The 24,863-nt window shown below is 40.4% G+C and overlaps 1 protein-coding gene across 1 annotated transcript; it reads right to left on the minus strand.

Annotated features, from left to right (window-relative positions):
- Window positions 1–3,599: 3,599 nt before the first annotated feature.
- On the minus strand, window positions 3,600–24,438 carry tbx4 (T-box transcription factor 4; the record flags this gene model as incomplete). The annotated part of the gene is made up of 9 exons (XM_080006482.1): window positions 24,324–24,438; window positions 20,814–20,959; window positions 20,200–20,294; window positions 10,445–10,564; window positions 9,028–9,175; window positions 5,625–5,777; window positions 4,756–4,844; window positions 4,366–4,601; window positions 3,600–4,258 (listed from the first exon to the last, which is right to left on the minus strand). Exons 2-9 carry the CDS (start codon window positions 20,955–20,957, stop codon window positions 3,600–3,602), a joined length of 1,644 nt encoding a protein of 547 aa, XP_079862608.1. The 5' UTR covers window positions 20,958–20,959; window positions 24,324–24,438.
- Window positions 24,439–24,863: the final 425 nt, after the last annotated feature.

Here is a 24,863-nt window from a genome sequence, read left to right on the forward strand (position 1 = left end):
GCCAGATCTCTCCCCAATGGGTTCCAGATGGAGCACAGCCCCAGGTTCTCACAGACAGATACCAAGCAAGGGTTAGATTGCGTTCCGAGAGGGGCTTAACCTTGGCTTCCTCATAATGAGATTGACTGGGGTTTTATATGGAAAGTTGGACAACGGTATGTTTCAATGCGCTTTCCGTAACTTTAAACGCTCTTTTACTCAGACAAAAAGAGAGATTGTTATGAGTTATTTATTAGTGATTTACCACTGAACAATAACTTTCCCCCCCATTTTTTTTTATATTACTCTATTACCAGATATGGTTGGCCCTGAATGCAGTTAGCGTCTGCTCTCTCATCCACATTCACGACTGGACCAGGAGAGACAAACCACCATAGAGTACCCTGGGGTCACCCTGCACGGTTGAATCCCAGGCCAAGTACATTTAATTCCTTCCAGTTATTCTATGGGGCTGTGGTGATGCACGGGGTGTCAAAAGGAAGATTTTTTTTGTGTCATCAGAATTTGTGTTGCGTTCCTCGAGCATTTTGTACACATTGAATTGAACACCCTGAAAGAAAACAAAAGCGAGGTCGCCATTATTGATGACGGAAAGATCTTGTTATCTATGAGGTCACTCGCCGTTTCATCACACCTCAACCTTTTTTTCTTTTTTTGGCTTTTGATTTGTATGGTATCTCTATGGTAAGGGTCTCTCTGAAAAATGCATCAACATCCCAGTGAGAGATGGAGGGAAAGAGGTGCTGACATGAAACAGGATCTAACCTTCACCATAACTCACAGTCTAATGAGTGCTCTATGTGAGAGAAAGCAGCAAACCATATTTTCCGGGCGCGCTCTCCTCTCTCGGCCTCTGCATTCCTTTATAGAAATTCCCATGTATTTATTAGACATAATTTGATGAATATCATGTTGGATGGACAATGTGCACTGATTGTTGTCAGGTACCCCGAATGTAAATATAGTTCAAGATGAATGAATTGAGTGATGGAAGAGTTGCTAAAGATATGCTTGTGATCAATGGGGTCTGAAGATTGTTGAGAAGAGTTTCAGGTCATCCCTCTCGAATAAACTAGACGTCTAATCTACAAAGCCAGTGTCGCGCTCGGCCCATTGATCGTTACTCGTGTTTTAATTCCTTTTCAGACTTTTCTTATCCTTTTCTTCAGCCTTCGAGTGGGCAGTTTGAGACAACTTTGGTGTTTTTCAGACGCTACCGGAAAAGGAGATATCCATACATGAAATGTATTACTTGAATGTATTGATGTAATGTAAGTGTAACTTCCTATTGCGATGGGAGCATTGCAAATTAATTTTACTTCATAAAGATGGCAACCAGGTATTATATCATTGTCTCCAGTTGGCTTGCCGTGTAAATTTTATGACAAAAAGAAACATACTGCTAAATAGCATTTTTTTTTATCCTAATTTTAACTGTGATATATTATAGAACACATACTTCTAATATTACATGGAAATTAAGTGTGTTGTACTTTGTTACATGCAAAGTTACATAAACCTACATAACACAAATGCATTAGTGTCTACCTCTTATGCAAGCAACCCTTGTCTATTATTGTTATATACAGTCCTTGCATTTACCATCATTATTCTCATCTTTCTTCTTTATTTCATATTTGGGACCTGCATAGCTTACAAGTTGTTTAGTTCATGTGCTAAACAGCTGGTGAAGTATTTTTGCAGCGTTTTATGGAAGTTTGCATGCTATTGAACATTTAAATGCCAGACTTTGGCACGCAATATCCTCTGACCTTTTTCCTGCATCAAAAAATGAACAAAACAATTTTGTTTATGACTTTTTTTTTTTTTTTTTTTTTTTTGCTGCGAGTAAGGCAGTGGAATTCTCTTAAATGGCTTGCAGGCAATTCTAAGTGAGTGCATATCGTACAGCTTACAGTTGTAAATTCTATGAGGAACCTTGTGCCAGTTCACAAGAAGAAGATTTTGAATGACCTAAGAGCCAGTTTAGGCTATGAATGATATGACTAGCTTGGACAACTTAAGTCAATACTTGACTACTATTAATTACTACTTCTTTGTGTCACTAATTCCTTCTATAGTTTAATACAGCCGTATATGCCTAGATACTGGAACATTGGTACTCTTGGATAAATAACAAGCAGTTGGAGACATGAACATCTTTATTATTTAGGTTGGGGAAAAATGTTAATATATTCAAAACCGTCATGATAAATCGACACTGCATGTTGGACCTCAGGGTCGTCGAAATCTTCCCCCAATTAATGTCCAAATTCTCCACCAATTATTTCCCGCTCTTCGCCGTCGCTGCCTGTTCAGGCTGTTTTGCATTTGCAGTCGTGCAGGGATTTTTCCGAGTCAGTCATTTGGGGAGTGGGATTTGTGTGCAGCCCTCTTTTCCTGTGCTTTAACAACAGTTCTTTAAGCTCCCATCTGGCTTGCCTGCGACCGCTTTACTGTCTCCCTTCACTAGGAACGCGCCTTAGAGTGGTGGAGTTAGGAGCCAAAGCCCTTAGCGCCAACTATTCTATTGTGGTTCAGTTTTTGGCTAAAACTGTAGCCCTTTTGCAATGGATTTGTGCTGGTATCATGCAACAGGATGAGCTAGCACAGAATTATATGAAATAAGTAAACAAGCGCCACAAACTTTTGATTCTCGTGACACTTTAGTGGGGGATTTGATTGCAGTGCAAAACTATAATACCCTGGCTTCACTTTTAGAGTGTAATTTAGATCTGTATGCGTGCACAACTCGTCATACACTTACTAGTTCAATCAGCCTTGCTGCTATTTTTATATTAGTAACGCATTTACATTTTCTCTCCACTGCAGACTTTTACTCTGTGGTCTGGTGGAGTAAATCTCATTTTGGCACATGGCTAATAGTTTGCGTTGAAAGCTGTCATACATCTGCAGATGTTCAATGTAGGTCCATCTCTTAGCTAGTATCAATTGTTATTAAGTACCTACTGTAGTGTTTCCGCTAGGGATGCACCGGTGGCATGTTGTTTTTGGTGTGCTGAGTAGTCAATTAGATAATTTATATAGATTTTTTGTCGATATAGAGCGCCAATATGAATGCTGAATTTGCTGAATTTGCAATAATAGTGTGATTGCTGTTTTTGAAGACCCTTTGTGTTTTTTGTATTCAGTAACTGATTTATTCACCAACTTGGATAGAACATGAAACTGCCTGAGTTCCAAAAATATAATCGGAAACAGGAACTCACTGCAGTTATCATGTTACGCAGGTATCAGATTTAGGTGTCAGAGCATTTCTCGTAGTACAACAGCACAATGTTGAGCCCCGTTCATTGTATCTGCATACGTGCATCCCTACATGTTACGTAGCAGTACTCAAGGGAGGATCCACATTTGAAGCTGCAAAGTATTCAGTTGCACACACTGGACTTCCATCCCATTTGAAATTTATTATGGCTCTTGAGTGTCAATTTGGCACGTCGTCGTAGCTGTTTTTCAACATAATCTCATTACCTTTACCATTGCTTAGCATAGGCAGTTGAAAATAAGCGTTATAAGTACCGTGTTTAATTATAGCCTTGGCATTTGACCAAAATCGCTCTTTCCAAAGGTCTGCACTAACTGTCGGTCCAGTGGGTCCCTGTGCTGCTCAGCCCCATCTGGTACTGATAGGAGGCCTCCCTGATGGACATAGTGCTCTGTGAAGGATAGGCTGAGAAATCCCGGTGAGGCCGCAGTGGTGACCCGGACTTCCTGGAGTAAAGGGTTCTGTCTCTTAATCCCGGGACAGTTGGCGAGGAGGAGGAGGAGGAAGAGGAGGACGAGTGTGGCACGATGGGCAGGGCCTGCTGGACCGAGGCGGGGTTGTAGACGCCCAAGTTGGGCTGTGGCCGTGAGGCGATGGACACCGACGGGTGTGGCACCCCTGGCGCCACAGTGGCTGCGTTGGGGAAGTGAGCGGTGAAAGGCTGGTACGTAACGCTGTCGACCGTCTGCACGCTGTAGCGAGGGTAAGGCTGCATCGACGCCCACACGTTACAGTTGAGCGGCGGTGGGGGGTTCAGTTCGTCGGCGTCCCCAGTCCCGGACGCAGGCTCGGTCTCCATCCCGCCGTACATGCAAGCTTCCCTGGATCCGATGGTGTCACTGCAATAAGGATGGGACAGCAGCGGCGACTCATAAGAGGATGCAGAGCGAAAGTAATGCTCTTCTGAGACGCCGGCGGATGTCTCCAAATATGGCCGCTTGCATCCCAGATCCAGGTGCATGGTGTTATCTGTGATGAGATCCAATTGAATGGCAGTTATTTTTCAATCTGAAATAACTCAATGAGTGTGGCTGTTCCTTTACACATGGTTACCAATACTCCGGTGTGAAACCCACCTCTGTGTTTGAAACAGTGATACAGAAGACCGGGGTCTCTGCTTTGAGGAAAGGGGCTTGACAAAGCATCTTGGTGGTCTGAGTTTGACAAAGGGATCCCGGCGTCATACTGATAAGAGGAGAGGACCTGTGGGTGCCCTGTCAAAACCCCCGCTCCCAGCTTCCCTCCCAGGTGACCATGCGAGGAAATGAGCCGCTGGCGGACCATGCTTTTAGAGATCACGGGATAGTCTTTCCTGCAAAATCGAAAGAATTAGCGAGAGAATTAGCTCTTCAGGTGATGACACAGTTTCTAAATAACAATTGAATTCAAGCGATCCCATGGGTATTTACTTGACTATGTAGCTATAGTTTCCTCTTTGCTGTTTGCTCCATTTGCTTTTAACATACCCCTGTAGTCGTGAAACGCGTAGCTCTCCTTCTTCGCTGCCCCGAAACCCTTTGGCAAAGGGATTGTTTTCTATCTTCAGCTGCGTGATCTGGGAAAGATCATGTTTCAGTCAGCCAGTTAACTTTAAATTCCACATTGAACACACTTTTCAGTCCAAAATAAGTAAAAAGGAATAAATAGCATGAGAAGAAAAATTATCATAAAAAATACACATCAATGGCTCCGCGGCGCCTGACACAGGACACATGTTTTTTTTGTTTCGTTCAATTAGGAAAATGAATAAAATAAATACATATAAAATTGTCAAAACACACTGTTTTTATTTGGAGAAACAGGAAACAGGCACGCACAGCTGACGATGAATGCATTTACTGTACTACACCACTACTAGACTTGCCTGTTTAACGAATTATCAATCTTAAATTAATATATAAATCTTAAAATGATTGTCGGACGGTATTTATTTTGATTTAAAGTGTAAGGGAATCCTTTGAAGTGCTGCGCCGGTCCTATGCCGGTCCTATGCAAAATCCTGATAGGGCGCTAAAGCACCGGCAAGCCCCCTCTAACCACCCCCACCCCCCCACCCCCGCCAATCCCAATAACAGGCTGCTCTGAACGCGCAAGGAGCGGGGGCACTGAAGTTTTTTTTGTCCCCGCAGTTACCACCAAATCACTAAAGACGGTAATCATTTCACTCAACTGCGTGTGGCTATTAGCGGTAATTTATACAAATGAATTTCTAAAAAAATTATTAATTTATATTATAAAATGTAACCAGGTTTCATAGGTAGCTATGCCAGGGCAACACTGGGCCTTCCACATCTGTTTTTAACTTGCAACTGTAAATCGGGCTCTAGCTTGTTACCTTATGGTTCTGATAGGATGTCACAGAGATGAAGGCGGTCTCGTGAAAGACATGAGTGCAGTAGGCGGTGTTCTTGGATCCGAAAGCATTGTTTTCGTCTGCCTTCACTATGTGTAACCTGGGCTGGTACTTGTGCATTGAATTAAGGATGATCTGATGGGGAGAGGGGAAAAAAAGACAGCAAATTTCATTCCAAATATCTTAGCAGCAACATTAAATGAACAATGTTCAAGGCTGAAGTATTGGGTATGCTACCTGGCATGATGCACTCAGAATTCCTTCTTTCCCAGTTGCCAAGCAGTGTATGTGGATTGATTTGTTATTCATTTTATTTGGGATTTTTTTAAATGGTTTGAAAGTGTACATCATTGTATTCCCACTTTTACAAATTTTAAGGCTTTTAAAGACTGAAAATTGTCCCTTAATCCTGAGCTGTTGACATCAATTGGCTCGGTGAAAACGGATATATCTCCCAGCCTTTCATCTCCATCACTCTTGACTCAAAATCTTTGTGTTTTGAGTCGGTCTGCCAGCCAGCATGTGCTGAGTGCGCTCAGTGTGCATGTTGTATGTGTGTGGGTGGTGTGTGGTGGTGGTGCCGGGCGGGCAGGCGGGTGGGGGTGATGGGCCATGGGAGGGAGGGGGGGCTCAGATCAGCTCACTGGCACCAGTCTGCTCACCACAGCCTGACCATTTGTTCAGTGAAGCGTCTCCAGCAGCCAAGGCAGGGTCATCGCTCGTCCAGCTCTGTCAGGGTAGATGAGCGTCAAGCTCTCCACCTAACCTCTCCTCTTCAACCTCCCAGACACAATCTAGCGAGGCTGTCGGCAACCTCTGCAACTCCCGCTTCCTCAAGGGGGCTCCCAAAGAGAGGTGAAAACCAGCCAGTGCACAGAAGGGGTTATGATCAGATTCAACACTGAAAGTCACCCGAGCACTCACATGTTGTCAAGGCAGTAGGGCTGCATGTTATTGGAAAAAACTGACATTGCAATATTTATTTTTCTATGATATATATTGTGATATGAAAAAATACAGGAATTTTCACCAGATGAATATCTCTACAGTATTTGGAAATAATTAATCATTCTAGAATGATTGAGGTGATTTTGTAGCGGAGTGCATCTGCAAAATTAAAATAATAATATCTTTATTCTTGGCACATTTAGGTTATAATTAATAAACTGTCAACTGTGACAGGAAGGTTTATTTTTCCCATCATTTATATATTACTCTTTCTTATAAGGAATGATCAACAAAAACAATTACAAACAAAACTATTTAAATAAATAATGGAAAAATATTAGTTAAAAGAATATACAAAAATATTATGGAACTATCTAGCGTTTGCTGCGGTCAGTCATGGTCCAGAATGTAAACAGAAGTGTATGCGCACCCCGATACCGTTTCTATCGATATGTTGCAAATTAGTGGCAGAACTGTTTCATGGTAATATTTATCCTATTTATATATCCTTTTTTTTTTCACAGCCGCAACATAAGGTGCGAGTCGGGAGTGCAACTGAAATATGCAAAAGTTAAGAACCGATAAGCAGAATTGCAAGGCACCTGTCTTATTGAATCCATGGTTCTTGGAAATTTGGAACCGGTTTCAAATTGGAACCGGTTCTTGATACAAAACCCTACCAAGAACACTTAAATCAGAGAAAATTATGTTATATCAGACAGACTTCTGTTATAAATAAGTCATCGAAAATGAGAACCGTGCAAGTTTTCCTTTTATATCAAGCAGCAAAAAAGTTGTGGCATGACGTGTTTGAGTTAATTTGCCTTACTTGACATTGCACGTCCTGTGATGTGACTATTGCGCATGCACACATCACGATGACGATGCTGAAACAATATATCGTGCAGTCGTACGAGGCAGGGTCAAACACAGAAGCCATATTCTGACCTTTGTCTGGCTAGATCCTAGGCTGAATTATTTTGTGACTGTCTTTGAATTTATCAGGAAAGATTTTTTTAAATAAATTAAGGAGAAAATCAAGCTCATCCTATAATCTGCCTTTTCCTTAAAATTCACAAGTAAAAAAAAAAAAACATTAGCACAATCTTGCACACAGTTGCTTATATTTGAAAGGTAATTAAATTCAAATACAATAATATTGTATTTGAAATACCAAACTACAGCTGCTTGTGAACATACAGGCAGTGTTTACGGGAAGACACCACAAGGCATCTGCGCCAACAGTAGCGCCTCTGGAGTCAGATCACTGACAATCTGTTTTTTTACGGCTGATGCTGAGCAGGTCGGTTGTCAAGACAAGGGGTGTTGGGCGGCGGCATGGGTAATACAAAGGAGAAAGATTTATTATTGATCAGATATGCAGGCTGAAACCGACTGAAATTTGTTATTTATGAACCAGATTCCACAAAGCACACAGTGTGATTCTTCACTGTCCAGCAGGTTCAAACATGACCTGGTAGGCAGCTGTCACATTGCTGTCACAATTGTAAGGTATAATATCACTTGAACACCCATTTTCAAATGAGAGTTGCTTGTTCATACTCATACTAAAATATTGCTTTCCAACAGGTAATGGGCTTTCTCCTGTGCCTGCTGGTTTGGGCGTTTTCCGTCTTTAGTCTGGCCTCTAACTTGCTCTGTCCTCATTACTCGCCCTTATCATTGGCCAAGTGCTCGACGCAAGCTGACAGTGGGCCCCGCCACTGATCTGAGAGGTTATGAACCTAATGAGCCCGCCTACTGACGAGATGGCTTCAGACAGTCTATCCCACAGTCCCCCTGGGGAGCGCTGCCACGGTCACCCTCTTCACCTCCCTCTGCAAACAAGGCAGAAAAGACCCTTGCCCGTCCTTCTACACCGCTCTCCATCTTCAAGGTTTCAGCTCAAGAAACTTCAGACCTTGTCAAATATAAAACCGAAGAAATTCCCATCTACCTTTTGCTTGGCTGTAATTTTTGTATTTTATCTTGGGATCGGATACCCTTTGAATATCCTTTTTTTTTTCTTTGAACGCTAAGGTTTCTCTCTCCATCAATTACCAGTCAACAGTACTCTGTTTAATAGCTGGATAAAATAAACTTTACTGTCCTGAATTCCACTGTGAAACCATCTCGGCGCAAGGTCTAAAAGGTCTATTTTGAGCTGCTTTGTTTCCACTTGTCGTAACTAAACCTCGAACCCTGATATTGATAACTCGTCCTGGCTAACCATATGATGTTTACAAAAGATGATGATGGACTGATAATGTATGTTTCTCTGTTGACCCCCCCCCCCCCCAGAGATTGATAAAAGTTATTTATTGCTGATGCCTTTTTCATCAAATCTCATACTTTATTTACATTATGTGGTCTCAGCATTGCTTTGAGTGTAGTTATTTATCTTTCTGTAGACCTTTTGTGAAGGAAGGGGACTCACATGGCCGAATGGGTCCAAGTGGTTGTTTGTGAGCTTGAGTTTTTGAAACGAAACCAGCTGCCTCATCCAGTGAGCTCCTGTGGCAGGCGAATCAGGGTGCACATAGAGCCTGCCAGGCATCGCCGGCTCTGCCTTCCCTGCCACCATCCTGATTGAGGAGCAAAGCAATGTTAAGAGCAAGAACAAAATGGCAAGTACCATTAGTAATGGCTTTCTTCACTCAAAAACAATTAATGTATGAAGGAATGTTGCTTGCACCTAAAATATGACCCACTAAAATGTCTTGATTTCTGTCCATACACACAGCTAAGTGTGTCGGTAGCGCAGCTGTGTTTTTGTATCGATGTGGGAAAACAGAGACAACAAAAAACGGTGTTAGTCATCATCGTAACAAAGACATTAACTCAACTAGACATTGACTCAGCTGTCACTGCTGCAACATCATTCCTTAATGCGGTTCTCCGAAGTGTCGCTGAGCAATGCCAGAACCCTTACTGGCCAAAGACTAAAATTCTAGGCTATCCCTAAAAATTTGAACCAAATGGCTATAAAAATCTGAGCATGTGTTTGATTTAGCCTTCCTCTGGAAAATGTTTTTGGGTTTATTTAGATTTCTTTTGTCTGTACCCCTGGATACATTTATTTATTAGAGTGTTTTGTGCTTTCCTAGGCTTGATGTTATATTATTGGGTGGAGGACAGTGGGTATATACAGTATATCGCATGCGGATGAAGGTTCAACTGGAGGACAGTGGGTATGTCACCCAGCTGTTTTTAGCCGTCTGATTTTAACAGGCAATTTGCTAGTCCCTGTGGGACAAAACTGTGTTAATGACTATTTTCTTAGCAACATTCAAAGTACTTTTGGCCCAGGGTGATTTCTTACAGACTATACATTTATTTTCACGATAGGCCATTGTGTGTGTTTATTTATCTCTCCTTCCTTTATGGTCCAGGAAATAATTCCTGTTTTCCAGTTTTTTTTAAAAAGGGCGGGGCTGTAGCTTTAGTTGGTGAAGTTTTATATATTATTAAAAAGAAGACTGGATAACTGAGTTATACTGTTCTAGTGGATATGGGGATTGTGGCTGAGCATACTATAGTGTCTATACTACATAAGATTTATAACATATACCACTGTAGGCTTTTCCCCAGACACACAAGTTGCTTTCCTCATCAAAAAAGAGTTGCATTGTGTGGTTATTAATGTATCTGAGTTTCATCCCTCATTCTATACTCTTTCTCTTAAAACCCTGTCTCCACGAGCGCCTTAATTAGCAGATTGGTACTGTCAGCATTTGCATTTTTTTAAATGGAAGGCCGCAGTGATAGATGTAACTTCATACATCTATACATCCATCACTGAGAGCAAAAGCAGAGAGTGAAAGCAGAGTTCAGCTGAAAATTCACAAACTCACCATTTATTATCGCAGAACTTGTAGCGGTGGTCATCGGCTGGGATGATGTCCGTGAGGAGAATGTACTTCGTCTTGGGGTTCATCCCTGTCACTTTGACTTTGTAGCTCGGGAACATCCTCCTGTTTGTGAACACAACGTGAGTAGTCCGTGACTTAACTAGCCAGTACACTTCAAACGATGAAGGGCCTTTATGAAAAAAAAAGAAAAAAAAAACCACAGACCATATTAGTAAACACCATTGTCAGTGTATGCAAGGCGTATTCTCAACAATAAAGTAAACAAAACCAGGAAAGAAAGTTGTACTCTGCTCACCCTGGCTGATCAACCATTCCAAAAAACAACCTCTTTGGATATTTGGACAGTTTTGCCTTGCGTATACTGGACCCCTGTCTAAGAAATGCTCTTCCATTACATCTAGCAAAAAGTTGGATTTCTCTAACGGAGTTGACCTCTACTACACAACTCCGCTCATCTTGATTTACTTTTACAGAGATTTACCTTTTCCGCCGAGTCTTTTCAGATTAATTGGCATAAGCACTTAAGCACTGCAAATGACTGTTCAGTGTTTACACCTCAATCTTACAACTTCTTCGTCTTCTAGCTATTTACCTCATTGTAATGAACGCTATCGAGAGGCTGTGTTTTATATTTTTCCAAGAAATTTTTTTTTTATCATCTGTTTCCACCCATTTCAAAGGCTATTGAACATTGACTTTTATCAAGGATCTGTGCTTTGCTCCATGCCGAGCATCTAGTGAAGACAGGATAATCGTGTAAGGTGTCGGTAAAAGTCCTAGGCATGATAAGTGTAGCATCGTGACGGATAGTGCGAACGCAGATCCTATCAGAGCACTGACTGTAGCTTAACTGCGTCCTTAAGAGATTGGGATGAACACGACCCCGCAGAGATCAGAGAGGAGGAGGCTAAGAAGTGTCATTCTTGGAAATTTGGGGTTTACGACAACGACCTTTACCTCCGCGTGAGGTGGATCAAACCTCCTTCTTGCTCAGCTGACTCCTCTGAACACGTGGCAGAACAATACCCACCTCCCGAGATTAATTTTCCTAAATGTTCCATTGTTCTTTTTCATCTATGATTTCCTTGTAGTTACTCTCATTTACCATGCCTGGCTTATTTGTTTTGCTCTCAAAAACAGTATATCTAGGAGAAAGCCATGATATATTTTCCCTTACTATAAAAAGTGTAGGAGCATACTATATCTTTAATCTATGAAAATACCTTCATAATGAAAGACAGAATATGCTAATATAGCAGACAAGGCTATAAAGAACATCAACGGATCTAGGTTTCATGACCTCCTCTGGAAAACAAAGAACTTCTTCATCTCCACGCGTGTGCCAAAGAAAAAGTTGCAGAGAGGGTTCTTGCACCCCTTATAAACCCCTAAGTGCTTTTTAATGGCACCCTGATTGGCCGTCTGTGAAGACAGCTGACGTGAGATTACTCTAAAGAAGGGTCAAAATGGCTTCCATGTTTATCCACAGCAGCAGAATCACAGGGTGGAGGGCGCACACAATCTCACACATTGAGCCCTGCACTGTGAGCAGCCAGTGTAGCAGCAGGGCCTCTTGGCTTAAACTCCCTATTCTGATCGGTGCAAATGCCCTCTTTCAAAGGCTTGACTTGCCTGACATTATCTGATCATGTTACTGTAAATACTTCCTCCCATAGGATGAAGAGAGATGGGGGATTGGGGGCAGGTAATTCAAATCTCTCTCCCAGGCTTCAAATCCAATCAGCAGGAGAGATCGGTCTTGGTATCATCCTCACTGAAAGACAGGTTAATCTCAGAGGAACATTCAAAACAGACGTCTTGTTCATCCCCATGTAGCCCTCAAGTTTATGTGTGACCATGACTGCCTCATCCATTTCTTTTTCTCTCACAATTTGGGCGTTGATACTTGCCCAGCCAAAGCAACATGTATGTTCAGCTAAGTAAATAAAAAAATGGCATTTGGTAAAGTAAAAATGCACATTGATTCTATGATCACCATGATCCATTCCCCACAGCTTAATATAGCCAGATTGCTTGTGTTGTGCAACTGCTTTTGGAGATATACTTAGACTTTGACTTATATATATAGAGAGAGATAGAGAGAGAGACATAGGTGAATTGGTGGAACAGATGTGGAGTTGTGTGCCTTGGACTATGACTGTAAAGTGTCTGTGATCAGAGTGATGCATGAGAAATGGAAGGCGAGGAGTGTGTGTATGATATCAGTGTCAGGTTTTGTGTGCGTTTCCATGCCCAGCCAGCTGTTTTTCCTAACAGCCCTGCATGCCTTGTCCCTCCGGCGATCCATTCCCTCCCCGGGAATGTCCAGCGCCGAGGGGAGATCAAAAGGAGTGCCGTAAGCATGGGGGTGGGGTGGGGGTGGGGATGATTAAATGCTATGACCCACTAGACGGTGCCGATCGCGGGCGCCGGACTCCTCTCATCACCCCGCTGCCGCCGCTGCTGCCTTGACGGGCTGTGTACAAAGAGGGAGAGTGAGGGAAGAGCAGCTCGGGGGGTTGGGGGGGCGGTGCAGGGGGCTTTGAAGAGAGGGGGATTACAGGCCCCGGTCTATGACACTCGCAATAACAAACTCTTCCAGGCCCGGCTCGCTCGCTCCACGGGAGTCAACTGTGCGCACCGGAGTGGTAATCAAATGTCAGATCCGATGGATAATGACCTGTTGGTGGGTTTCTCCCTCTCCCCTGGCTCACACAAGAGATTTTGGCCCCATGAGTGCGCATAATTTACCGCCACCCGTTCCCCCTTCCCCCTCCACATGTCTAGGTGTATAGCGAATAATGTATGGATGCTATAGCTCTCTGACCCATTGAGTTTATTGAATTGAATTGAATCATAAAGTTAATACAATGTGTTGCAAAAAGTTATGTCTGAGGGTATGTTTAATGTGGTTCCTGCTCATCAAATTGAGATGTGAAATTGTGTAATGTTTGAAATTAGGTCTAGCATTTAATATGGACAAAATAATGGCACGTAAGCACTAGTGTCAAATATAGATAATTTGTCTTGAAAAACTCAAAACAAGCGTAAATTTAATTTTGGAATTGTGCTGTTTGAAATGGAATTTCGATTCTCCATTCATCTCTATGAGACTCTGTAGGGGGCGTGGCCAAAGAGAACATCGACAGTACATGAGAGCCCGGCCTCTCAAATGGCCCAGTTCTCAGATACAGAGAGTCGTAAGGATTGGTTCTACGGCCCACATAAGAACATGGGGGTATCGTTTTTGAAAATGGCTAGTATTCCCGTTTAAGATGCAAAATACTACAATGCTTTTTACATGTTGAATAGGAAATATTATGTATATAATCAGGGTTCCCACGCATCCTGGAAAAACAGGAAAATGAGAGAAAAGGTAAAATATCCTGGAAAATCTTGTGTTTTCCTGGAAAATTATTTTAACACTCTCCTATTTTCCTTTAGCTGAGAATGAACTACAAGCTCCCGAAAACGGATAGCATTGCCATCTGAAAGAGCTTAGTTAATGTTCAAATGGTAGTTTATGGACATGGTACCACATTCAGGTTGGATGACATTACAACTTAGGTGGACAAAACTCAGAATAATGTATGTTACATTATCCTTCAAATGTAAGTATTAGTTACTGCTGGCTGGTAACTGCAGGTTTTTATTAGGTTTATAGATCGTTTTCTTCTTCCCAACTTGTTTTAAATGGTTGAATAATGTTAAATTGGTGAGCGTGTTTGGTAACGCTTTATATTAAGGTCTTTGTAATAAGTGTTATAAGCTAATTAGGCCTTAGAAGATGCTTATTAACATGATGTGTTAATGATAGCATCATGAACGCGTTTATTGTTAGATTATTAGACGTTTATAAGCACTTATAAGAAACTTGTTAACAGTTTATAGACAGTATAAGAACATTTAAAGCCTTGTGAATTTTTTATAATTGTTTATAATAACATTACAAACATATTGATCGAGTTTAACTAACTTACCTATTATCTCATAGTTAAATCTTTACTAAGCTTTTTTTGTTTCTTTATTAAGATGAATACATACTCTTTTATACATTTATTAGCAGATAACTATGCACTTATGAGAATATAACATTTAATAACACTTAATATTACTGGTAGGGGCTAAAGTATGGTGTGATAAACTAATAAGAGTCAGTGGCAGTAATTAATCCTTGGAAACTCAACTCTAACTTTGAATCATACATTTAGGTATCTAAAGTTCATTCTAAATTTGCCAGTAGGCATTGTAGGCTACTATTTGTGTCTTTTGGTGTTCAGGCAGAAATGGTTAATAATTCATAAGAAAAAAGGGATTCAAGTTATAAATGAATGATAATGATGAATTTTATTGACATAGCTCTTGCCAAGCTTAGAGCACAAAGTGGTTTCCAAAGGAAACTAAAAAAAATACAATGACCGAATACTATAAAAAATATAAATATAACAACAATATTAAAACAGAGCATTAAAACAAGCCAAGAAATTTAAAAAAGGCATCAATAAGAGTAGATAGTATTAAAAGTAGTGACTTTAAATCTAAACGGTATGCCCCTATACTGAAATGCAGAGGTGAGAAGAGTTCCCAAAAACTGTACACGAGTAAAAGTATTTTTACTTTAAATAATAATGACTCAAGTAGAAGTAAAAGTAGTCACCCAAATAATTTGTTGAGTAAAAAAGTATAGTGAAAAGACTACTCAAGTACTGAGTTACTTCATACGATCTGATTTATTGTTGAAATAAGCAGAGCGAGATGAACATAAATATCCAAATGTCCAAAATTTAAAATTGTAAATGCTTGTCCAATAGAAATTAACAAAATATAAAATTGCCATGTGCAAATTTGTCAGGAGACTACATGTGACATTTGCTTTGTTTTATATTGACCACTTTGCGTGATGAATGTCCATGATGCAGCGGGTATATTTTTTGAGTTAATTAAAAATAAACGTTTGTGGCACGGACATTTGAATGTTATTCAGTTATATTTATGCCAATTTATGTTAGGCTATGCACTGATCTTCTGATTTTTTTTTTTTTTTTTTTTTGAGTAAGGCAGATACCTTTACTGGCTCTTTATTTTTTACCTAGCTTAATTTTTACTTTTTAGAGAAAGAAAAAGAGAGACTGGACAGAAAGAGAGAAAAGAGAAAGTTGAGGTGAGAGTTGCCCAAACCATCATTCTAACTTTGTTATACTAATAAAGTGAAGGGTTGTACATCTGCAGGTGTTGCAGGTTTGCATTATACTATGATCAATTTGTCATCATTTCTAGGCATATAAGAGATTATTTCATCGATAAGTTATAGCCATAGACTGCACATCTTTTAAATCGGACGTCCACAGAGAGGAACGTAATGGCACGATCCCTGTCTGTCATACCAGCTAGATCATCACTGAAAATGCCCTGGAAAAATCCTGGACAATTTTCACAAGAAAAGAGTGTGAACCTTGATTTTGTTAAGTGTATAATGAATAATGATAAAAAAAAGTGATATAGCAGTGTAACTTATTGTATGTAAAGCAATACAATATCGTATATTGTATAATGTATTGTGTAATTTATTATTGTATTGTAATATATAATAGATCCAGCAAGATAGATGCTTTTGCGGTCCAGGAACTTCAGGATCCAGAGATCATTAACCTCATTCCCAGAAACACAGTTTTATGATGGTCGTGGCGCCAGGTTCACAAATGGACATTTGAAGCACGTTTCTCTGCATTTTGATGCAATGACGTGGTGGCAGAAGATACTGCTTATCTGCCGCAGCCAGTTGTTGAGGGGCTAGGGCTGAGTTCTCCACAATAGAAAGACGTTTGCACTCTTCTCTTCACATTCAAATTAACCGCTTACTTAAAACCTTCGGACATCTCCCACCTTGATGTCTCCAGCACACAGTAGCAAAGTACAAGATCCATGGAAATACCAGCTGTTTTCAAACATTAATGGACTCACGTTTTCTCAGTTAGAACATCCTGTATATCTGTGTCGTCTGTCTGGTTTGGTTCATTTTTGATGTGCAATAGCAGGGGTTTACAGGATTTCACCATCTCCAGCATAACCCCCAGGATAGAGATATCATGATGCACTCCAGAATGGTCAGTTGGTGCCCCCCCCAGAAAAAAAATCAAATGGTGGTGAGAAGAGGCCATTTGAAATCTTGGGATGGCACACCAAAAACACCATAGCATAATGGAATTTCATGGTAAGAAACTGTTCAGTTGAGAAATGGTAAAGCTTGCTTCACACCGAATCCAACAAACTGCAACAACAAAGCGGAAGTCCATTAATTTTTATATATTTCTTAGCCTATCAGCCACAACATTAAAACCACCACTAATAACCACCAATATTCTGTTACTCCCCCTTGTGCACCCAAAACAGTTCTGACCTGCAAGGGATGGACTTGACAAGACCTCTGAAGGTGACCTGTGGTATGTGTAACCAAAACATAAGCAGCAGGTCCTTTAAGTCTTGTAAGTTGCTAGGTGGGGGCCCATGGATTTGTTGTTCCAGCACATCCCACAGAAGCTCGATCTGATCGGACCCTAACCCTGGCCATCCACATGATGTAGAAGAAAAAAGGATTCATCAGACCGGGCCACCATCTTCCATTGCTCCATGGTCCAGTTCTGACTCTCACATGCCCATTGTACGCAGTAGACCAGGGCGGCTACAAAGCCCCATAAGCAGCAAGTTGTGATAAATTGTGTGATCTGACACCTTTCTATAATAGCCAGCATTAACCTGATTCAGAAATTTGTGCTACAGTAGCTCTTCTGTGTGATCACACCAGACGGGCTAGACTTCACTCCCCACATGCATCAATCAGCCTTGGGCGCCCATGACCCTGTTGTCGGTTCACCGGTTGTCCTTCTGTGGACCACTTTTGGTAGGTACTAACCACTGCATACTGGGAACATCCCACAAGACCTGCTGTATTGGAGATGCTCTGACCCAGTCATCTAGCCATCACCAATTGGTCCTTGTCAAAGTCGCCCAGATCTTTATGCTTGCCCATTTTTCCTGCTTCCAAAACATCATCTTCAAGAACTAACTGTTCACTTGCTGCCTAATATTTCCCACTCCTTGACCAGTGCCAAGAATTTGAAGACTCTTCAGGAGTCTCACATTTGTAGATACACACACTATGATTTTGGCCATCCTATTGGCTCCCAGCAGATTATAAATCACATTGTTGAGCACCTTGCACTATAAATGGGCCAGAATTATAAATAACGTTTAACGTCTTTTAATATTGAAATGGCCAGACTGGGCAAAGATTGGATTAAGACCAATCTGACTGCAGTCTATGACCTGATTTACACTTACAGTAAAGACAACGTCTGACTTGGACCAATGGTTTTCAACATGGGGTCTGGGGACCCCCCGAGGGTTCCAGGGGGTCCCCACCAAAATCATTAATAGTTCAACTTCACCATTATTTAATTTACAAGACGTTAGGTTCCATTAGAGGATGTACAATAATGACTGTTTTGATCATTGTTTCACTGTTATCTCTGTAACTATGGTATAGACAGATATGGAATTTGCCTAAATCATATCTATCAATAAAGCTCTTCTCAGAGTGTCTCTAGGAAGAAAATGGGGTCTGTGAACAAATGCGTATTAAAGGGAACCTATTATGCTCCTTTTTACACAAGTTAATAAAGGTCCCCGATGTCCTGAGCAATCCAGTTGCTGAATCTTCACTCATATAAGACCTACAAGGCCTCATCAAAAAGTTTGTTCCCACTTTCGTTGTCGTGGTCCAAGCATGCGGGAGACACGAGCACCACACCGCGATGCACAGGGACTCTCGGATGCGGGTATTTTTTGTTTCGTGTAAACATCGGAAAATAAAAATTAAAGAAATAAAATAAATATATCTACAATAAAACAACACTATTTTTATTGGTTTTGTTTGTAGTGAAACGGATGGAGCAGATGACCATGTAAAGAAATTTGCGACGAGTTGACATCAGCTGAAAAATACCTTGGGAAACCAAATGTTCAGAGCGATCTGAGGGCTGAGCATTTTGTTGACAGCGATCACTTTGTCATTAGTTAACCTCATTATTTTACACTTTGGCTGTCTATTCCGAATATCCCACATTCAAACATTATATATATGACAGAAAATAAAGAAAAGGGTAATAAGACCCCTTTAAATTGATGGTCTGTAATATGAAAAACGTTTAGAAACACTGACTTATTCTGCACAATTTGGTTCCGATATTCAAAGTTGGCTGCAGTAGGCATGGGCACTGTAACGCTCCTGTCTCAATTGACAAACCCTGCCTTTTCTCTTTATACCGGTAATTTGTTTGAAATTAAAATATAAGTTTTCATTTGTTCCTTTAAAGTCCCAGAAGGGATCTAAGAGGATACATATTGTACGTTACTGGTGTTTTATGTTTTACTGTAAATGTTTTAATTAAATGTTATGATACTATACTACTGATATTACAACTGTATAATGTATTGTATGAGAGTACACTCCTATGCTACCAAGCTTCATACTAGATGTCATGAATTGTTCAAGCTATGTGCCATGGGTTGTTAAATTGGGTGTGGATACCATCCTGCGTGCATGGATAAAGGAGCCAGGTCATCCCCAAAACGTAATTAATCTACTATCTCAATCCTGATGCTTTAACAGAATATTTGATTTTCAATCAGAGCTTGACAAAGCTAGATGCATATTGCCATGACAACATGGTGAGTAGCTACTTCCCACACTACCCATAACACTGTTGAATAATTGACTGTTGTCTCAATATCAATTTGTGCCAGTTCATATATTTTTAAAAGTCGGTCAACGAGGAGGGAGATTGATTTCCACTGTGGTCGTCTAACTGTGGGGGTACTAGTCAGGTTTGCTGGTGCAGCTGCATAACCAAACCGCTGCTATACCTCTTCAAAGGGCTTGAAGGATTCAAAGCCCATGTTACCAGCTGGACAAGCCCAACAACAACCTTTTTGTTTTGCCTTTTTCCTCACTGAAGAAAAAAAAGCAAGCCTATCAATATTTTGGAGACTGGTTGAATTGAGAGTGTAGACTCATTCTCTGGTTAATGTCCAGATGCCTGGCTATGTAATCCTTGGGCCGCATTAAATCCAACCAACAGAGAAGCAGTCATTTGTGTTTTCAATTATGTACACTGGTCCAGGAACCTTTATTTTTTCTCTTCCCACCATGCAAAGGTTTTGACTGTTAACTGTTACCATTAGCTGTCTAAACATTGTGTCATGCTAAGGCATGATATGATGTTGTGTACTGAATCCAACGCTGTAAGACCACTTTCCCCGGTGATTTATCACTGATTTTATTTTATTTTCATCTGTTAGAATGAAGGGTCTTTACACGAAATATGTTCAGTGGTGCATCTATCTTAAAAAAAAAAAAAGATTTTCAAAATACCTTTATTGGAGGAAACGCCTCAAAAATGTAGTGCACCAAAGACTATCTCAAAAACGTTGTATTTTTTCAATTTATAGAAATTAACTGACACAGTATGGAGTATTTCAACCAAGTTTTGGTAGCAACTCAGGACCATATCCAATATTCAAATTAAAGTAATTAAAATAGTTTTACAATTTTCACTACACTATTTTTACACTAAGTTGGATAATAAATCCATTCACATATACAGGAAAGTGCATGCGGACATTTTTTTCCTGTTTTTTTTTATGTTCTTGCTTTCTTGGTAGTTGAGAGCGTTACTCACCGGCCTGCTTTAGTAATGATCATCTCTGTGCCAGCCTCATGGAACTTCTTCCACAGCTCCCTCTCATGAAGAGCAACCTTAATGCTCTCTATAGTCTGAAAAACAAGAAAATGTTCAATTAATTCATTCCAAACGTGTCTGGAGCATCTAACTCCAAAGACACGTCGTTACTAATGAATATTAATAATGATATATAAAATGATTTTGCCTGTTTTGGAAAGTTAATTTTTAATACCAGCATTGATTTAATTTTTATTTTCTTAGTAGGATCTATTCTTGGACAGAGACAGATATTCCAGTTATTCCCTTGCACTATTGAAAGAATTTAAACTAATATTTATTATTATTATTATTATTATTATTATTATTATTATTGTTATTATTATTATTATTCATTATGATAATAAATAAAATAGAAGAAGAAGAAGAAGAAGAAGAAGAAGAAGAAGAAGAAGAAGAAGAAGAAGAAGAAGAAGAAGAAGAAGAAGAAGTAGAAGAAGAAGAAGAACAAGAACAAGAAGAAGAAGAAGAAGAACAAGAACAAGAAGAACAAGAACAAGAACAAGAAGAACAAGAAGAAGAACAAGAAGAAGAAGAAGAAAAATAATTTATACCTGGTCGGACTCATTGCCACTGGGAGTGATGGGAGCTGTGGGCAGTCCCAGGTGTGAGGGGTCTGGAGCCAGCGGAGCCCCATCCGTGGATTGGACCCTGGTCATGTAGTCATCCGTCACAGCTGAAGCCTTCTCCTGGAGCATCTCTGTGGCAATGAAACACTATTCAACTCTTTGTATCAAGAAAATAAATACAAAAATAGTTTGCTATTGTGTAATATGTTTCAACATCATGCAGTTTCCGACCCTCTGTCCGTCCATACTGTGTTAATGGGATCAATATTTACTATGAAAGTCAATGAAAGTTGTCTCCACGCCATTGTCACCAAGACAAAATTAATTCAAATTTTTATATTGATGAGATTTTACACATATGAATTATTAATTCATTCATTAAAGTTGTACCTTAACGTTGACTAACATTGATCATTTTATAAAAATAACAAAATAAATAAATGTATATATTCAATAAATTCATTGATTAATTGTTTAATTAATAATTAATGCATATTTCAATAAATAAATATGTCAATAAATATCTCAGTAATTACGTTTTTCAATAAAGACATATTTAAATAAATATTCTTATTATAAATTTCCCTTTTTTTAAGTGTAAACAGTTTTGACTGAATTGCGATAAGAGTCAGGGCAAAGTTATTTCGTTGGGAATCTCTGAAGGTCGGTACTGATTTAAAAATGTGGGATCAGGATATTTTATATATTATATTATGGTATTCCTCCTTGAAACGTGCTTGCACGATGTGATGCATGCGACTTTGTGTATGTGCAGTATGAGTTTCATTTGCATTGCAATGTTATGTTTATTTTAGTATCTTATTTTATTAAGTTTTGTGAAATGCGTTGGTAGCCCTGTGGGTGATAACACATATTAATTTGACTTTTTTTTACATTTTGAGAAGGTCCATTTGAGCGGTTTTTTTTTGCAACAGGCCAATTTCTTTCCTCCAAAAAAAACAATTAGACGTTAACACAACGTGTCGATTCTTGGGATTGAGCAATGATGCATTTCTCAGATGTTTTCATGAAATCACTCTTAAATTGACATAATTATTAATCACCCTGAGTGTCCTCCATATTTACTCGGGTTACACCATTATGGCGGGTCCCAATTTCTTTTAACTAAGAAGGTTAATAAACAGCGTCTTCACGTGTAGCCTAGACAGTAGTTCTGAACTGTGGTGGTGGAGGGAGCACACACAGCACACACAGATGAAGCGGTGGATGGTGATGGGTCACTTTTAATCTCTCTTTTGTTTAATTATTAATTCCGTTCAGTCAGACTTGGAATTAATCACAACATGTGACGTGTGATTTAAGAAGCCAATCAGAAAACAGAACGGGGGGAGGGGGACTCGCGCATCTAAATACAAGGATGAACGTTCTGAGTATATTAAATATTCTGTAAATTAATCTCATGATTAAATAGTGACACACAGTGATGATTTTAAAAATACTTAGGCTTTATGACATCTCTATAATAAATTCCCTGCTGTCATTGTTACTGCGCATTGCCATGTGCTACATTGCTTATTTTGTATTTATATGTTTATGTTATATTTATCATTTAAATAACAATAACGACGCTGTATATTTCCTGGGCTGTCTTTTTATACTTATTTTTAATTTGTATATATATGTTTTAAATTCAGTGTCTATTCTCTACCTTCTGTGCTCACTTCAAGACCCCCCCCCCCCCCCGTAGAATAATACAGTTATGCTATATATAGATATATAACGTTAAAAGATAGATAGATAGATACGTAGATATTATATACGTCTTGTATATAATTAATTTTTCCTCGATAATTGGTGTTTCGGTCTCACACACTATAAATATCCCTCCACCCACACACACACCCTCACTCAAGTAAAATAAGTGAGTCACCCACTGTAAACCCACTTAGGCATTTTGTGAAATCTAATAAAGATAAGAGCATGGGGTAAGTGGTTCTTTTTTGTTTTCACTGTGTGAAAACTGGACCTTTCACTTGCCCTGTTTTAACTGAGCACAGTCAACCAGACACTCTGTGTACATGTCTGTCACTCGGGACTAGACCATCCGATAAACCTCTTGGCGGATGGACCTCTGGTCACCGTCTGCTGAATAATAATAATAATTACAAAAAAACCGAAAAGAAAAACACTGTCTCCACTGGCAATGTTGGCTTTACTCTATTTGCATATAAACGTTTCATTAGTTCTATTGTTATTCATCTTGGAATTGGCCTTGCCAAGCCTTCTATGGAAAAGAAATGCCCTTTGACCCTGTGAATTTGCAGATTCTGAGAGTGTGAGTGTGGAAATATTAGCCTGCTGTACTATTAGTGCCCCGTGGGAAGCGATGTGGTCGAAGCACAATTAAAGTTACGAGTTTAGCTGTGGTGTGGTATGGCTTTATAAAAATAAATTGTCTGTTGAAAGCACTGACAGAAAAGGAACAAGCATAAGATTTCAAAAACATAGTTATGGGTACTGCATGTGAGCCATTGGTGGACCTTCCCCGAAAAAAGACAGCAGTTGAGGTTTGCAGCCCCAACTGGTTTGCAGCCCCCCCCCCCCCCTTTTTTTTTTTATTTATTTTTTATTTTTTGTTTTTAAGAAATAAAAAAAAGGCTTTTTTCTGATAAAGGCTCAGTGTAACACCCAAAAGCAGCACATAATCAGGCATGTGATAGAGACAAGTGCATTGGCAACAATTTAAATCTTCCATGCCAGTGTGCGCCTCTGGGTGCCATTTCCCCTTTCCTCTGCAAATGCTTGACAAATCAAATGATGCAATGACACAGTGTCAAGTTGATATCTTCCACAGGTACAGTAGCCCATGGTAGGCCCTGATCTGAGCCAATAGCGCCTGGTACAGGCTCCAATACACTCCAATATTAACTTCATGTGGAGGCCTAAAGCTGACAGGTGTCAGTAGTTCGGCATCCATGCTTAGGAATTTAAAATCAACGACAGCTTTCACTTTCAAAATGTACCATCCTATCTTGGAAAATAAATAAATAAGAATAAACCAAAAAAAGATTACGTAAAGTAGGATACTATCTCATCTTGTCTTACAAGATCCCTCTTCACGCCTAATTTCATCGCCAGACCTCCGTTTACAGCGGGGCACGCATGATCACGACGAAATTAAAGGCGTAATTGGGCCGACATCATCAAAATAACGTTTAGCGTTTGAGCGATTCAGCACATAACAAAAGAAAACCCCAATGTGGGTATGAACGCTGATAAAATAATAATAAGAAGAAGAATAGGAATAAGAATAATAATTAAATGGATAACACATAATGACTAACACTATTATTCATCTAATGCAATGTGTGGGGACGTTGCTGTGGTCTTTCCATCACCTCCACTAAAGAGGCCGCCGCAGCGGAGGCCTAATCTAATCTCATAAAATGCATTCGCCTGTAATGGACTCTCGTTGTTTACAAGCAAGCAGATTACGCGACAGATAAGCAAGAGTAATTGCAGAGCCCACTGTACCTCGCGCAGTCAGCTCTCATTTGCTTAAATCCATCTCTGCGCCACCTTCCGCTTCGTTCCTCCACTGGGACGCGCTCACAGCGGTGCGCAGGTGGCCCGACGCCCCGTCGCCCGGTGGAGCGCTTCGCTTTCTGCGATACGGCCGCACTCGAGCACGCCCCCAGTCCACAGCTGTGTTACCCCCACCCCCCGTCTCGCTGAAGCCTCCGTCGCTCGGAAGCTGCCGTTGCGCCTGTGCAGCAGCGATCTGAACTCCGGTAACGCGGGGGTGCACGCGTTCTTGAGGGTCGCGCGCGCGCACGCACGCACGCACGACCGCGCGCACACACACGCGACGTTCGCTCAGCCTCATAATTTGATAAAACGCAAGAGCGGGCGCTCGATTCGTCCATCCCCACCCCCTACCCTGTCATCGCCGCCCTGACGTTGCGATCGCCACCCCATCCAGCCCCCCCCCCCAACACACCCACACACACACCCACCCTCCAAAAAACAAACAGCCATCATCCGATCATGCACGTTGCATTAGGCCTACCCTGC

Source organism: Zeus faber, assembly GCF_960531495.2.
Source record: "Zeus faber genome assembly, chromosome: 9".
Lineage (NCBI taxonomy): Eukaryota > Metazoa > Chordata > Actinopteri > Zeiformes > Zeidae > Zeus > Zeus faber.